This window comes from Coffea arabica, chromosome 11c (genome assembly GCF_036785885.1).
Source record: "Coffea arabica cultivar ET-39 chromosome 11c, Coffea Arabica ET-39 HiFi, whole genome shotgun sequence".
In the NCBI taxonomy this organism is placed as follows: domain Eukaryota; kingdom Viridiplantae; phylum Streptophyta; class Magnoliopsida; order Gentianales; family Rubiaceae; genus Coffea; species Coffea arabica.
Window position 1 is genome coordinate 35,053,872 of NC_092330.1, and position 14,746 is coordinate 35,068,617.

The 14,746-nt window shown below is 34.5% G+C and overlaps 1 protein-coding gene across 1 annotated transcript; it reads left to right on the plus strand.

The window, feature by feature from the left end:
• Nucleotides 1-2,592: 2,592 nt before the first annotated feature.
• LOC140016563 (uncharacterized) lies at nt 2,593-4,921 on the plus strand. The gene is made up of 3 exons (XM_072070113.1): nt 2,593-3,267; nt 3,603-4,063; nt 4,204-4,921. Exons 1-3 carry the CDS (start codon nt 2,593-2,595, stop codon nt 4,919-4,921), a joined length of 1,854 nt encoding a protein of 617 aa, XP_071926214.1.
• The last annotated feature ends 9,825 nt before the right edge of the window (nt 4,922-14,746 follow it).

Genomic DNA, 14,746 nt, shown 5'->3' on the forward strand with positions numbered 1-14,746 from the left:
CAAACTAGGGCTGTTAGGGAAAGCAAAAATCTTTTGAAACCGATTGATGCATTATAAAATGAATTAGAAACACAATTTGGCAAATTTCCTACTATATCCGCAACTGATATGTAAAGAATATAAATTACTTGAATTTGACTTGCTAAAATGTTGTTTGAACTTGGTTTGGAGAATAACAAAACCAAATTTGAATGTGAAATTAGACTTGTTAAAATAAATAAATAAATTCAAATATATGAATGTTAAGTCCATTAAGTTCATTTACATCCCTAACATATTACACAGAAATTTGATTTGTCCTTTGAACTAAAATATACTTGTAAAATGTTTTTCAATTTTTAGATTATTCAATGTTTCTAATTACCAAGTTAAGATATTATTGGGTTGCCTTTACATATTTTATTGTTTCAATACGGGGACACCAGATTAGCTATTTAATTAAAGCTTAGATTAATGAATCTGTATAATATCATAATATACAAAGTGTTAGGTCCGGTCCCAAGAAATTGACGAAAGGTTTTTTGACAACTCCAAAAGACAAATAACAAAGCAAAAATAAAAAAACAAGAACACAGGAATTTACGTGATTCGGTCAAATTGACCTACGTTCATGATCAGAGGAGTAATATTTTACTATGAAAAAGAGAGTACAAAAATGTTTTATAAAAGTGTTTCTAGACCAAAAACACCTAATACTTAAAACACAAGAGAGCTCAAAATAATTTACTAAACAAAAAGGTTTAATGACCCAAAAACTCAAATAACCCATTAAATCTCTCTTTGTTTCATACGCTTAATTTCATCACAGGCCCACTATAATTATAGGCAACTAAGAGAAAGGCTCCCTTATATAAAAAGACGATGTGAGACAAAATCACTTTAACAAATCTCCACTTTGGCATATCCCCAATATCGACAATAGCAAATCTACTCCACCTTCTCCACATATATCCTAATGGGTCTAAATCACTAACAACGAATACCAACCAAGTTCAAACATTGCTTGAACTTGCAAACTAGAAGAGATTTCATGAACATGTCAGCAGGATTCTCTTTGGTATTAATTTTCTGAATAAGGACTTTTCCCTCAGTAATAGTGTCTCGAATGAAATGAAATTTCACATCAATGTGTTTCGTCCTCTAATGATACATCTGATCTTTAATCAAATGAATTGTAGTTCGACTATCACAGTAAATAGTAGTAACACCTTGATGTAGACTGAATTCGCCAAACAAACTCTTCAACCACAAGACTTCTTTGATTGTTTCGATCATGGCCATATATTCTGCCTTTATAATAGATAAAGTTATAACAAGTTATAAAGTAGTTTTCCAACTAACTACACAATCACCAATGCAGAATACGTAACTTGAAAGTGATCTTCTTTTATCAAGATCTCCGGCATAGCTAGGGTTTACAAAATCAACCAAAGTGTTATTATTTCTTTCAAATTTCAAAAAACAGTTTGAAGTCTCTCGCAAGTATCTGAAAATCCATTTCATAACCTGTCAATGTGTTTTTTCAAGACAATACATATATCTGCTAACCACATTGACTGCTTGTGTAATATCTAGACAAGTACAATCCATTGCATATATAATGCTGCCGACTGCACTGGAATAAGAAATCTGTGCCATATACTCTTTCTCTTCAATTGACTATAGTAATTGAGCAGCTGATAGTCGAAAATGACTAGTAAGAGCGTGTACAATCTGACCTATCGATCGAGGCTCATATGGAGCTCCAGCGTGCTCAAGCTAACTTGAAGAGGGTATTAGCGGCGGAAGAGCAATTTTGGAGTCAAAAGGCTAGGGTCAAGTGGCTGCACCACGGCGATCAAAATTCGAGATATTTTCATTCAGTGGTCAAGCAGCGTCATTTTCGATCTACAATTCATAGGATTCAGGACTCAAGGGGGGAGTGGGTGATGGATGAGGAAGGCATTGGGAAGGAAGCAGTAAACTATTTTAGTACCTTATTCTTGGCCGACCCTGTGGGCCAATTTCATCTCCTCCATGTTATTCCCGATTTATGGGATGTTATCGATAATAAGGGCTTGGAGGAGATCCCCTCTGCGGACGAGGTATGGAAGGTGATTTTTGAGATAGATGGTGACAGTGCCGCTGGACCAGATGGGTTCACAGGGAAATTTTTTACGTCTGCCTGGGAGGTGGTGGCAGGGGATGTCTACAAGGCGATTCTGAGTTTCTTCTGTGGCTCGGAGCTTCCTCGCTTCATTACGGCGACGTCTATTGTTCTCCTTCCTAAGGTCATGAACCCTAGGGACTTCACTCAATTTTGGCCTATTAGCATAAGCAACTTTCTCAATAAGGTTATATCTCGAATTTTGGTAGGGCGGCTATCAGGTATTCTGCCTCGTATCATCTCGCCTCAGCAGAGTGGTTTTGTTAGAGAGCGGTCTATGTCAGATAATTTTTTGTTGGCTCAGGAACTGATGTCGGATATGGGAAGGAAGTGTAGGGGGGAACCTGGCACTTAAGTTGGACATGGCTAAGGCGTATGATAGGGTTTCCTGATGGTTCATCATTGCGGTTCTGCGCCAGTTTGGCTTTGGTGAAAGATTTATTGACATGGTTTGGAGGTTGATTTCCAATGTTTGGTTCTCGGTGTTGGTGAATGGTGTGCCTCATGGTTTCTTCAAATCTTCGCGAGGGTTACAACAAGGGGACCCATTATCGCCCGCGCTGTTTATCATTGGTTCAAAGGTTCTCTCCCGAGCCTTAAATTCTCTAGTGTCCTTGTCGAGGTCTGTGGGTTACACGGTACCGAGGCATTGCCCCCCTGTATCTCACTTGGCGTTTGCTGACGATGTTATAATTTTTGCCAATGGGAGTGTGGCTGCATTGAAGAGAGTCATACGGGTATTAGAGAGGTACCAGAATGATTCTGGCCAGTTAGTTAATGTGCAGAAGAGTGGGTATTTAGTGCACCCTCGGGTTTCATCAGCTCGCAAAGGTGTGATTGAGCGGGTTACTAAGTTTCAAAGGAAGCAGTTTCCAGTGCGGTATCTGGGTGCCCCGTTGTTTATTGGTAGAGCCAAGGAGGTGTATTACTCGGACTTGTGCCAAAAGGTCCTTAATACGGTGCTGTCTTGGAAATCTCGGCTGCTCTCTTTTGGCGAGAAACTTATCTTGATTAAGCATGTTCTGTCCAGCATACCGATCCACTTGTTGGTAGTAGGTGTCATGCCAAAAGGAGTGTTTCGGATGCTTGAAAGGTTGTGTGTAGATTTTCTGTGGGGAGCGGTTGGCGAGAGGAAGAAATTCCATTGGATCTGATGGAGAGACTTGTGCTACCCCACAGAAAAAGATGGGGCGGGGTTTCGTTCGCTCAGTGACATATATAGGGCTTTCTCTTGTAAGTTATAGTGGAATTTCCAGTGTGGTGTCTCCTTGTGGGCGAGATTCTTACATGCTAAGTATTGCACAAGGGTCAACCCGTGCCAAGTTGCCGTGTCTCCCTTAGGCTCGGCAACTTGGAAACGTATGCTAGATATTAGGGGGCTAGCGGAGCTGTTGATTGGGTGGAGTCTGCATGATGGACGTTGCAACTTCTGGTATGATATTTGGACTGGACACAGGCTTTTTATCTGTGGGTGGAGGTGCTTGAAGGCATCTCCTTTCACCACGTTATGAAGAATAGGAAATGGGTCACGTCAAGGCTAGCGGAATTTTTGCCGATCGACATGGTGCTGCAGGTACTGGAGGTGGCTGGCCCTAGTGGGGTCTCCCCTGCTCGAATGATATGGTTAGCGTCTAGTTCGGGACAGTTTTCGCTATCGTCTGCATATAGAGAGGTCTGTGAGGTGAGGTCGCCGTCTCTCCTTTTTCACCAGATATGGCAAGCGAGCGTGCCCCTTAAGGTGTCTTTCTTTATGCTGCGGCTTCTGTTTAATCGTCTTCTCTTAGATGATGTATTAGTTTCAAGGGGGTTCCAGCTCCCATCAAAGTGCTCGTGCTGTCCGGTATCGCACTCTGAATCTCTTCACCACTTGTTTGTGGAGGGGTCCATGCAACGTCAGTGTGGCAATTCTTTGGTTCGGTATGTGGGTTGGCGCTTAATGTCGGTCATATCCGAATATGGTTGATTAGTTGGTGGTTAAAGCCGGTAAAATCGGAGAGACTTAGGTTTGTGTACCAACTCTTACCTAGTCTCATATGTTGGCACATTTGGAAGGCTAGGGATAAAGCAGTGTTCCAGGGGACGGTGCAAAGTCCTACAGAGGTATGTCAGGCCGTCTTTCGGGATTTAAAGGATGGTTATTGGCTAAAATTCGGGGAGTTGCAGCGGGTGTGGGATTGGCCTGTATTCCTGGATTCGGTAGAAGGTCGGCCTGATACCATCCTCATTCGACAAATTAGGTGGCACGCCCCATGTCCTGGCAGTATTAAGCTCAATATTGATGGATGCTCGAAAGGTAACCCGGGGGTGAGTGGTGGAGGGGGGATCCTTCGAAACGCTGCAGGGTGTATGGTATTTGCGTTCTCTGGGTATTTTGGGATTTGTACCAGCTTGCAAGCAGAAGCCAAAGCGTTACTACTTGGGCTGCAATTATGTGAACAACGGGGTGTTATTGGTAATTTGGTGGTCGAAACGGATTCCTGGCTGTTACAACAAGTGCTTATGAGGAATCATCAGTGCCCTTGGGCCATTAGTGACGAGGTGGGGAAGATTGAGCTAGTGGTTAGGGGAGGTGTTCTCACACACTGTTATAGGGAAGCAAACAAGGTCACGGATGTGTTGGCGAAGGCAGGCTCTGCTCATCCTCATCAATGGGTTTGTATCTATGAATGTTTAGTTGAATTGCCCATAAGGGCTAGGGGTGAATATCGGTTGGATAAGCTTGGCTTTCCTTCCTTCCGTAGATTTAGGGTACCAAGTGCTACTGCCAGAGTGTAATGATTCCTTATTTTGAATAAAAGTAAAGAAAATGACTAGTAAGAGGAGTAGTCACAGGTTTAGCATCTTTCATACTAAATTTCTTCAAAACTTTCTCAAAATGATTGTTTTGGATCAAGAATAACTTTCCAACTCTTCGGTCTCTCTTGATCTCCATGCCAAGAATTTTTCTAACTACTTCCAAATGTTTCATTTCAAATTCAATACTTAACTGCAATTTTGAAGTGTAAATTTCTAACAAATTCTTGCCAGTAATGAGCATATTATCAATATAAAGTAGCAAATAAATAAAAGAACCATCATCTAACTTTTGAAAATAAACACAACTACTATACGTGTTCCTTTTTTTTTTTTCAATCGAGGGGTCGAAATTTCTCTTCAAAACTCAATTGGTGCCAATCACATTAATTGCGATGCCCAATATGGACTCTTTGGAGAGGTCACGAATAATGCACAAATATGAGACTCTAAGAAAAAAAAAGAAAAATAAAAATAATTATACAAATGTACATGACCTAAAGGAATGCATCATAACGGGTGCGGGGGACTAATTTTCGTGACTTCATAACGTGTGCGGGGGACCATACATGTTCCTTGAATAACCATGATCCAACATAGTATCAAATCTCTTATACTACTGTCTTGAAAACTGTTTCAATCTATATAAAAATTTCTTTAACAAACAAAAATGATCTTCCTTTCCTTTAACTTCAAATTTCTGAAATTGTTTCATATAATTTTTTTTTTCAATTTCACCATGCAAGAAAGTTATCTTAACATCAAGTTACTCCAACTCTAAATCATACATGACAATTAAAACAAGTAAAACACGAATAAAACTATACTTAATAACATGTGAAAATATTTCATTAAAATCAATATCTTGTACTTGACTATAGTCCTTTGTAACCAAACGTGCTTTGTATCTTGCATTTTCGACCCCTAGAATACCTTTTTTCTTCTTGAAAATCTATTTACATCCAATAATTTTCTTATCTGAAGGTGGCTTTACAAGAACCCAAGTTTCTTTTCGATAAAAAAAATTCAATTTCTTCATTCATTACAATCAACCACTTAGCAGAGTCATTACAAGCAATTGCCTCTAAATAGGTAGTAGGCTCACCAGTTACATCAGTTTCTTTTGCAACTGACAAAGCATATACAACTAAATTTACATATCTTTGTGGTGGTCAAATATCCCTTCTTGGCCTATCTATGGCAATGAAATATTCTCTCTCTTCTGAATTATTTTCATCAGTAGATTCAGATGCATCTACTGGCACTTGTTGAATAGAAAGACCAAAACTACCAATCTCAAGTTTCACCTGCTTCTGCATACTATCATCTGCTTGGTAAGAACTAGAAGACTCCTTCTTGAAAAATTACATAGAGATTTCATCAAAAATAACATCTCTACTGATTATAAATTTTAAAAATTTGGGATCAAGACACCATAATCTATATTCTTTCATCCCAAATACATATCCGAGGAAAATACACTTTTTATCTCGAGACTCTAAATTTATATGCATGTATACTGGACACTCAAAAATTTTAAAATTAGAATAATCAGTAGAAGTATCTAACTAAACTTCCTCAGGAGTTTTGAAATTAACAGTAGCAGAAGGAACACGGTTGACAATATAATAAGTCATAGAGATCATCTCTACCCAAAAGTCTTTTGTCAACTGTGCATTAGAGATCATGTACCTCACTTTCTCCAAAAGTGTTCTGTTCATACGTTCGATTATATTATTTTGCTGAAGCGTCATCCTAACAGTGCAATGCCGAACAATTTCTTCATTTTCATAAAATTCATAAAATTCTCTTTCATAAAATTTTATGTCATTATCTGTTTTAAACCGCTTGAACTGGTCACATGTCTGTTTCTCAATCAAAACTTTTCATTGTTTGAAAGTGAAGTAAACATTATTCTTATATTTAAGAAAATAAATCCAAACTTTTCTTAAATAATTATCAATAAAAGTTAATATATACCTGATACCACCCTTAAATGGAACACGAGATGGACCCTATAAATCTGAATGAATATAATCAAGAGTACCTTTCGTCTTATGGATTGCAAGAGAACTGAATCTAACTCTTTTTTGTTTTTCAAAGACACAGTGTTCATAGAATTTTAATGACCCAATACTCTGACCACAAAGAAATCCCCTTTTGCTTAGTATGTCCTAGCCTTTCTCGCTCATATGCTCCAAACACATATGTTACAATTTGATGATGTTAGAATCAGATAAAGATGATGATGACGAAACTATAGCCAATCCTGTGACAGTAGATCCCTGCAAAATATATAAACTACCAACCCCACAAAATTTTATTACAATGAGAGTACCTTTAGAAATCTTCATAACGTAATTTTCAACTGTGTATTTACACCTAAGATTCTATAAGATGCCCAAAGAGATGACAATTTTTTCAAATTAGGAACATGTCTAATATTAGTGAGCGTTCTCATAATACCATCATGCATTTTAATTCAGATTATACCCTTACCAATAACATCACAAACAGCATTATTATCCATCAAAACAATTCCACCATTACAAGATTCATAAGTGAAAAATAAATCTTTATTGGAACACATTATATAAGAGTACGTCGTATCTAAAATTCATTCATTTTTAGATCTTGTTCTATCATCAATCATAAAAAAAATATTTCATTCATTCTAATCAGTTACAACACCAGTTTCGACAGTCCCAATATTTTTCTCACAGGTTTCCCCTTTTGTTTCAATCTATTTTTCAATTTGAAATAATTTGCCTTAATGTGCCTTATTTTATGACAATAATTGCACTCTAAATTTTTATGTCTGAATTTAGATCTACTATTGTCAAATTCTCTTTTCTCAGTTCTACCTTTAACAACCAGACCTTTCGCCTAACCTCCATTAAATTTTTCAGTAATATCCCTATCAATCTGCTCATTAGATTTTAATACAGATTTAATTTTTCAATACGAAATTATTTTTTTTCATAAATCATAGTATCGCGAAAATATTTAAAAGATTGGAGAAAGAAACACAAAAGTAACAGGACCTGATCCTCATCACCAATTTTCGAATCTATATTCTCCAAATCCATAATAATGGAATCAAATTTATCAAGATGTGAAAGTATAGATGTACCTTCAGTCATGCGAAACATATACAGACTTTGCTATAAATAAAATCGATTCTCAACTGTCTTTTTCATATACAAGACCTTAAACTTGTTCCACATGACCTTTGCCTAAATTTCAGAGGCTACCTCCCGCAAAATCTCGTCAGAGAGATTTAAGATAATATTGGACCTTGTCTTCTTATTTATCTCAACAAAATTTGCGTCATCACACCCTCTGATTTTTTCTTAGTTCCATGTATTCCTAAATCAACTCTGTTTTGAACCAAAATGGCCTCTATCTTGAGTTACCACATCCCAAAGTTGATATTTCTGTCGAATTTCTCGATAACAGTTTTTGTTATTGTCATTGTTACCAAAAAATTCAAAGCCTCCGAAGAAAGTCTGATACTAATTTGTAAGGTCTAGCCCTAGAAAATTGATGAAAGGATTTTTGACAACTCTAAAAGACAAATAACAAAGCAAAAAATAAATAAAACAAGAACACAGAAATTTACATGGTTCGATCAAATTGACTTACGTCCATGATCGGAGAAACAATATTTTATTATGAAAAAGAGAGTATAAAAATGCTTTAGAAAAGTGTTGTTAGACCCAAAACACCTAATACTTAAAACACAAGAGAGTCCAAAATATTTTACTAAATAAAAAGACTTAATGACCCAAAGGGCTAAATAACTCACTAAATCTATCTTGGTTTGGTGCGTTTAATTCTATCACAGGTCCACTATATTTATAGACAACTAAGGAAAAGGTTTTCTTATACAAAAGGCGATGTGAGACAAAGCCATTTTAACACAAAATGATAGCCAAATGGACTGGATGGTAAACATAAGATAGAATTTAGTTTTGGTTGAGTCCTTTGAAATTGAAATTACTTGTTTGTTCTGAAAAAAAAAATCCTTAAAAAGATCACAAACAAACATTAGCATAGATCATCCCAAAACTACAAACTTCGAAAGAAGAAATAAGCAAAGGATAATATGTGTTAAACATAAAAAATAAACCACAAAGCTTGCAAAGTTAGGAACTAAATTGTTGAAGTTAAAAAGGATTAATACAACTATAATTTCTTTAAATTTGCTAACCATTTTTTGTTGTTCTTTATTTAAAAAAAACAAAAATACTGAACATTTTTCACTTTTTTTTCATGTTTATACCTTTTTGAGCGTTGAATCATGAGCCTGGTCCGTCAATGTTGGGATTGCAGTCCAATGCCAATGTCCATCTCTTGTTAGCTTTTAAGTGCTGTTTGGGCTCTATTTTACAACATAAAAATATACGAAGGCTGGTGTGGGTCAAAATTCACCATACATAAAAGAGAAGAATCACAAGTTCAATGCCTTTGGTGGCAAATTCGAGAAAGTGTTTTTTGGCTCTAGGATTTTTAGTCGAATAACTTATTACTTGGACCTTTTCTTTTTCCTTCTTTTATTGATACCAATGCAACAGATGTCATGGACAGTTTTGATATTTTATGGATCTTCCAAATGGCAGTCAATTAATTGAGATTGATGAAGATTCATTCTAAGATTTTGTCCAGGGTGCCCTATGTGTCCTGATTAATGAAGATCTAATTTTGAAAGCAAAGTTTCAAAAAGTAAAAGTATTGATATATATGGGGTGCAATAAATATATAAATCTTTCAATTATATGTAAGTAGCTAATTATTGCATACTTGACACCTACTAAAAAAAATTTAATGTCAATGCATATTCCTATTAAGGAATTAATTGATTGGGTTTATTTATTTGGCTGACGTAGCCGTTAGCACCAAATAAGAAGTGGGTCGAGTGTTACTTTTTTTTTTCTGTAAAAGGGTAAAACTTTTTTCTTTTTTTGCGAAAGTGTTGCAATTCAGATGCTGGTGGTAATTTTAAGGGCCTAATAATAGCAGCCTTCTTTTTTTTTTTTTTTGTAATTATTTGGAGCATCAAGTAGGGGAAAAAACTAATTAAAATGACAAGTTACATGATAAACTATTAATACAACAACTAATGTATCCGATTTAAAAGCAATTTATGACAATACACGTTCGCTCACAGTGTAACCATTTTCTCTTCATTCGGATGTACTTGCTAATCTGGGATTGTTGGTTCTAGACCAAAATAAACATATAAGTAATAGTAATTTCTCTAATAGAATTTAACAAAGAAATTAACAAAATCTCATACCTCAATATTGCATTAATAAATGCAAATAATTTGTACCATAAATATGTTGATTTGGCATGGGTTGAGGCGCGGACTAGGTCGCTTTCTTTAAAACAATTCGCGCCTCTACGGAGTATCCTTCGGTGTAGTAGGTCTCAGCACGTTACCTCCAAACTACAACAGCCCAGCCTTTTGCACACTGTAGTCTACTCCAATCTACACTTTTGGAGCAAGACAGAAACCTCACACTAACACTGTTCTTTGCCCTATAAACTCTTATAGTAGTGGAGGAAAAATAGAAGATAGTATAGAGATAGCAAAGTATATATTTGGTTTGATTGATAGATGCCTTATATATAGGCTAAGAAATTAGGAATATTAAAATACCAACATTAATAGGAATTAACAACTCATATTTCAAATATAAATTGAAAAGTCTAGATTTATTGTATAACGGTAAAAAAAATTACTAAATGATTTCATAAAACCTAATCATTACATAAGTTACAAAAGCAAGACATAAATCCCATAAGTTACACATTTAAATGTTTCAATTTCTAACTGAAAATTTATTTAAAGAATTTGTAATTTATTTTATTTGAATTCAAAATAAATATGTGATATTTTTTATTAAAATATCCAACAGGGATAATACATTATTTATTTTCTCCTAAAATGCCTTCTATTAGAGATCTCCTATTTAGTTGTTTCTTGTCTCCCAGAATTTCTGAAAAGCTTTTTTTTTTCTCGAGAACTAAAATTTGCTTCTTTTTTTTTTCCTTCTCCTATATTAACCCAATGGGTTGATGTTTTGCAATGAGTTTGACATATAAAGAGACATAATTATCATTCAATCTCAAGCTATTAAATTTGTCATGATTTTAAAAGGGATCCAGGTAAGGACTAGGGTGTAGGTAAGGGATTCGAAACCCTTACCTGCATTTTCCGTTCAGACCCTTACCTGCATTTTCCGTGCAGAATTTTCTGGAACATTTTCGGATGTGGTTTAGTTAAATTTATTAGAAGCTGGTGAGGGTATAAATGTGAGCCACATCATATTTTGTTAATTTTTTTTTGATACATTTGTATAACTTACTCTATCTTTATCTAGGGAAAGGAGGAGCCTAAGGAGGCTGTGGTAGGGAGCTAGCGGGTATACAGACCCAACTAGACAAAGGGAGTGTTATGGCACAACCATTAGATTTTTTTCGCTGCAAGTGAGATTTGAATCCTCACCTACAGCCCAAAGAGAGATTTAAGCCCGTCCCTGGTGGCCACTAAACCATCGGGTTATATTTTGTCAATTAGATGGACAGGATGTTTGTTGACAATTCATTGAGGTCATTGAAAAAGCATAGGAACATTGTCAAGACTGCACAAGCTCTGTATAAAGTTTGTAATATATGAAGAATTAAGAGGGTGCAGCTGAAGAGAGAGATGAATGTGTGGTGGTGTTAATTTGCAGAAAAGGAAAGGGGAGAAAAAAAAAAAACAAAGAACAAATCGAAACAGGGATGATTAGGTGGGCAAGTTGGGATATTGAATGATCTAAATTTATTGCGGGCTGTGATATGTCAAAGGAATTAGAAGCAGTCCACTTCTTGTTGTTTTCTTGATTTCTGTATAATCATTCAATTTTTTTCTTTATTTTATGAAATAGTCCCTGAAAAGTTGGTTCGATTAATTTGGTTTCTAGAGAAGAATTTTTGGAAAATATAATTGTAGAAATTTTTTTTTGTGGGTTTATGTGTGGCGAAAATTTAGTTAAAATTAAAATATATTTGAAAAAAATTTCTGAGAAAAAATGCCAACTATGAGACTTAAGAATAGCCTATTTTACACATCAGCAATAAATAATAAATACTTTTATCCAATACTAGAACTGAATGGAAATGATGTCCACAAGTTCGTAGTAAAAGTTTCATAATGACTTGCCCTTAAAACAATTGTTATATTCTTTTTTCAAACTCCCAAAGGGAAAGGTACAAACTTGGCTAAGCAGTTAAACTCTAAAATGATGGTCAGTATTAGAGCTGTAAATCATACTAAGCAACTTGGTACTCGACTCAAATTAGACCCGTTGAAGTTTGTTTATTTAGGTATCAATCTAGATTCGAACATGATTTCATATTCAAAAATATTAACAAACTAATCACAATCTTTACTTTGTTCGGTTCGATATGTTCAAGAGTATATAAGGCAAGTAAATTTCATTAAAAAAAATGAGTAAATCTTATATACACTGACAGTGTATACACTATCATCGTAAGATTCATGACATGTGTGCAAAAGTTGAATTTCAAATTCAAATTTTGCATAGTTATCATTCATCCAACGCTGACAGTGTATACACTGTCAATGTAAGAAAGATGAATCCTAAAAAAATAGCTAAAGTTTCCTTCTTTAACTCCACTTCTTTCCTTTTTGTATATTGTTTATCTTATAAAATAGCAAACATATAATACTCTTATCTCTTGAATAAGTATAATTGATTTTAATCATATCCGTAATTCAACGTAATATATTTCTTGAATAGGCCTAATTGTCTTTAATCACATCCCTGATTCATCGTAACATATATAGTTCTTGAATATCAGACAACAAAAATTAAGGGAAAAAAGCAACAAATTAGGGTGAGAATCTCTATATAATACAACATGAAATTTCAAACCAAGTTTTGATTGTACGTGTTTAAACTCGATATTAAGACAAATCAAGCCAAATTTTTTTTGTGAACATACATCAGAAATTTCAAACCAACCTCGATCAATATCTATCAAAAAATTATCAAACACAAGCCAAGCTTAAACATTCCTTTTAATTTGCAAACCAACTCCGAATATACTTCTGTCCGACTCATTGAGGATTGTTTTCAGCCGTAGTCAGTATACATTTCTTTTCTTTTCTTGAGCAAGAAAATAAATTTCTATGCACAAACTAGTGCTATTTAAAGAAAATAAAAATAGCAAATAATTTGGGCCAACAGAAAATGAGACATGTTGGGGTAAAACACGCAAGAAAAATTTCTGATTCGCATGCATCCCAAACACGAGAAACAAAAGGCAAGTTTGGGAGTCAAACTACGAAAGTCATGGATCTTACAAATATCTGTACCAGCTATCAAAGCAACTCTTGCTTCTATTGGACAGAGATAAGGTGATCCTATCCAGCCATTCATCTCGAATTTCAATAGTCTTTGTTTGATTTTATATAAATTTTAGTATTGATGGCTCACGTCGAAGATACGTTAGCTTAAAATTAACCAAGTGATCAACTGTGTTTGCAGTTGCAATACATAAAAACTTGTCTCATATTAGAACTAGTAACTAGTAGAATGGACTTAACAAAGTCACCAAGATTAGTTTTAATGAAACATAAAAGTTAAAATCAGCAATTCGACTACGTTTAAGCCGCGGGCTAATCCTCATCGCTAATCTCTCTTCCTGCGAAGGGTTGGGCTTGCTGTACAATTGATGTACTTTTGTCAAAAAGTGTTGTTCGTTTATAATCGTAATTATATTAAATTCTTGAGTTGGTGTACAAGAACAAAAATTATGTGTATAACAAAGAAATGTAAGTATAAACCAAAGAGTGAATCTCATATACACTATCAGTATATACACTATCACATTTGGATGGATGACATATGAGTAAATTTTGGATTTCAAATTCAAATTTTGCACATGTGTCATATATTTAATGGTGATAGTGTATACAGTGTATATAAGATTAATCCTAAACGAAATCATGTAAAATGTACAATAATCGCACAATTGTACAAAAATCCCAACCGTACTTACCTCTTGTCCATCCCTTCCTAAGGTTGAGAGACTAATCAAGTTACTCGATATTCGAATTGAGTTTGGCTTACTAAGAGGTCATTTGAGTTTGATTCGCTAATTAATCAAATCAACTGGACTCAATTAGCATAAAATTAGATTTTTAATTATAAAAAATTCAAACTACTCAAATCATATATATATATATATATATATATATATATATATATATATATATATATATATATATATATATATATATAATAAAGTCGTATTTTCATACTTATCCCTTCATATTTTCTCTTTCCTATGTGGTTTAACGAGACGGTAAGTAATTTCCTACGTGGCTTGCTCCTTTTTTGTTTGGATATATATCAATTCTTATTTTCTATAAAAATTCTTAATATTATATGATTCTTATTTCCTACCCAAAAAAGGAACTGGAAAGTAATGCGATATAAATAAAAAAAACATAAATCTCCTCTATTAGATATATAGGAATAAATGATAATATATTTTTTATAGGAATAAATGATAAAATGTTTGTTAATTGATTTTTGTGATCATATACTACGATGTTTGTTAATTTGCCTTCAACAAAAACAACCAAAAACAAAAGGCAATGGAAAGTAATGCGATATAAATACAAGAGACATAAATATCTCTATTAGATATATCTGCAAATTCATTAGTTAATTAAAAGACTCTGATCGTTTACTTAATTATAATCTTTACGTATTGTTATACACA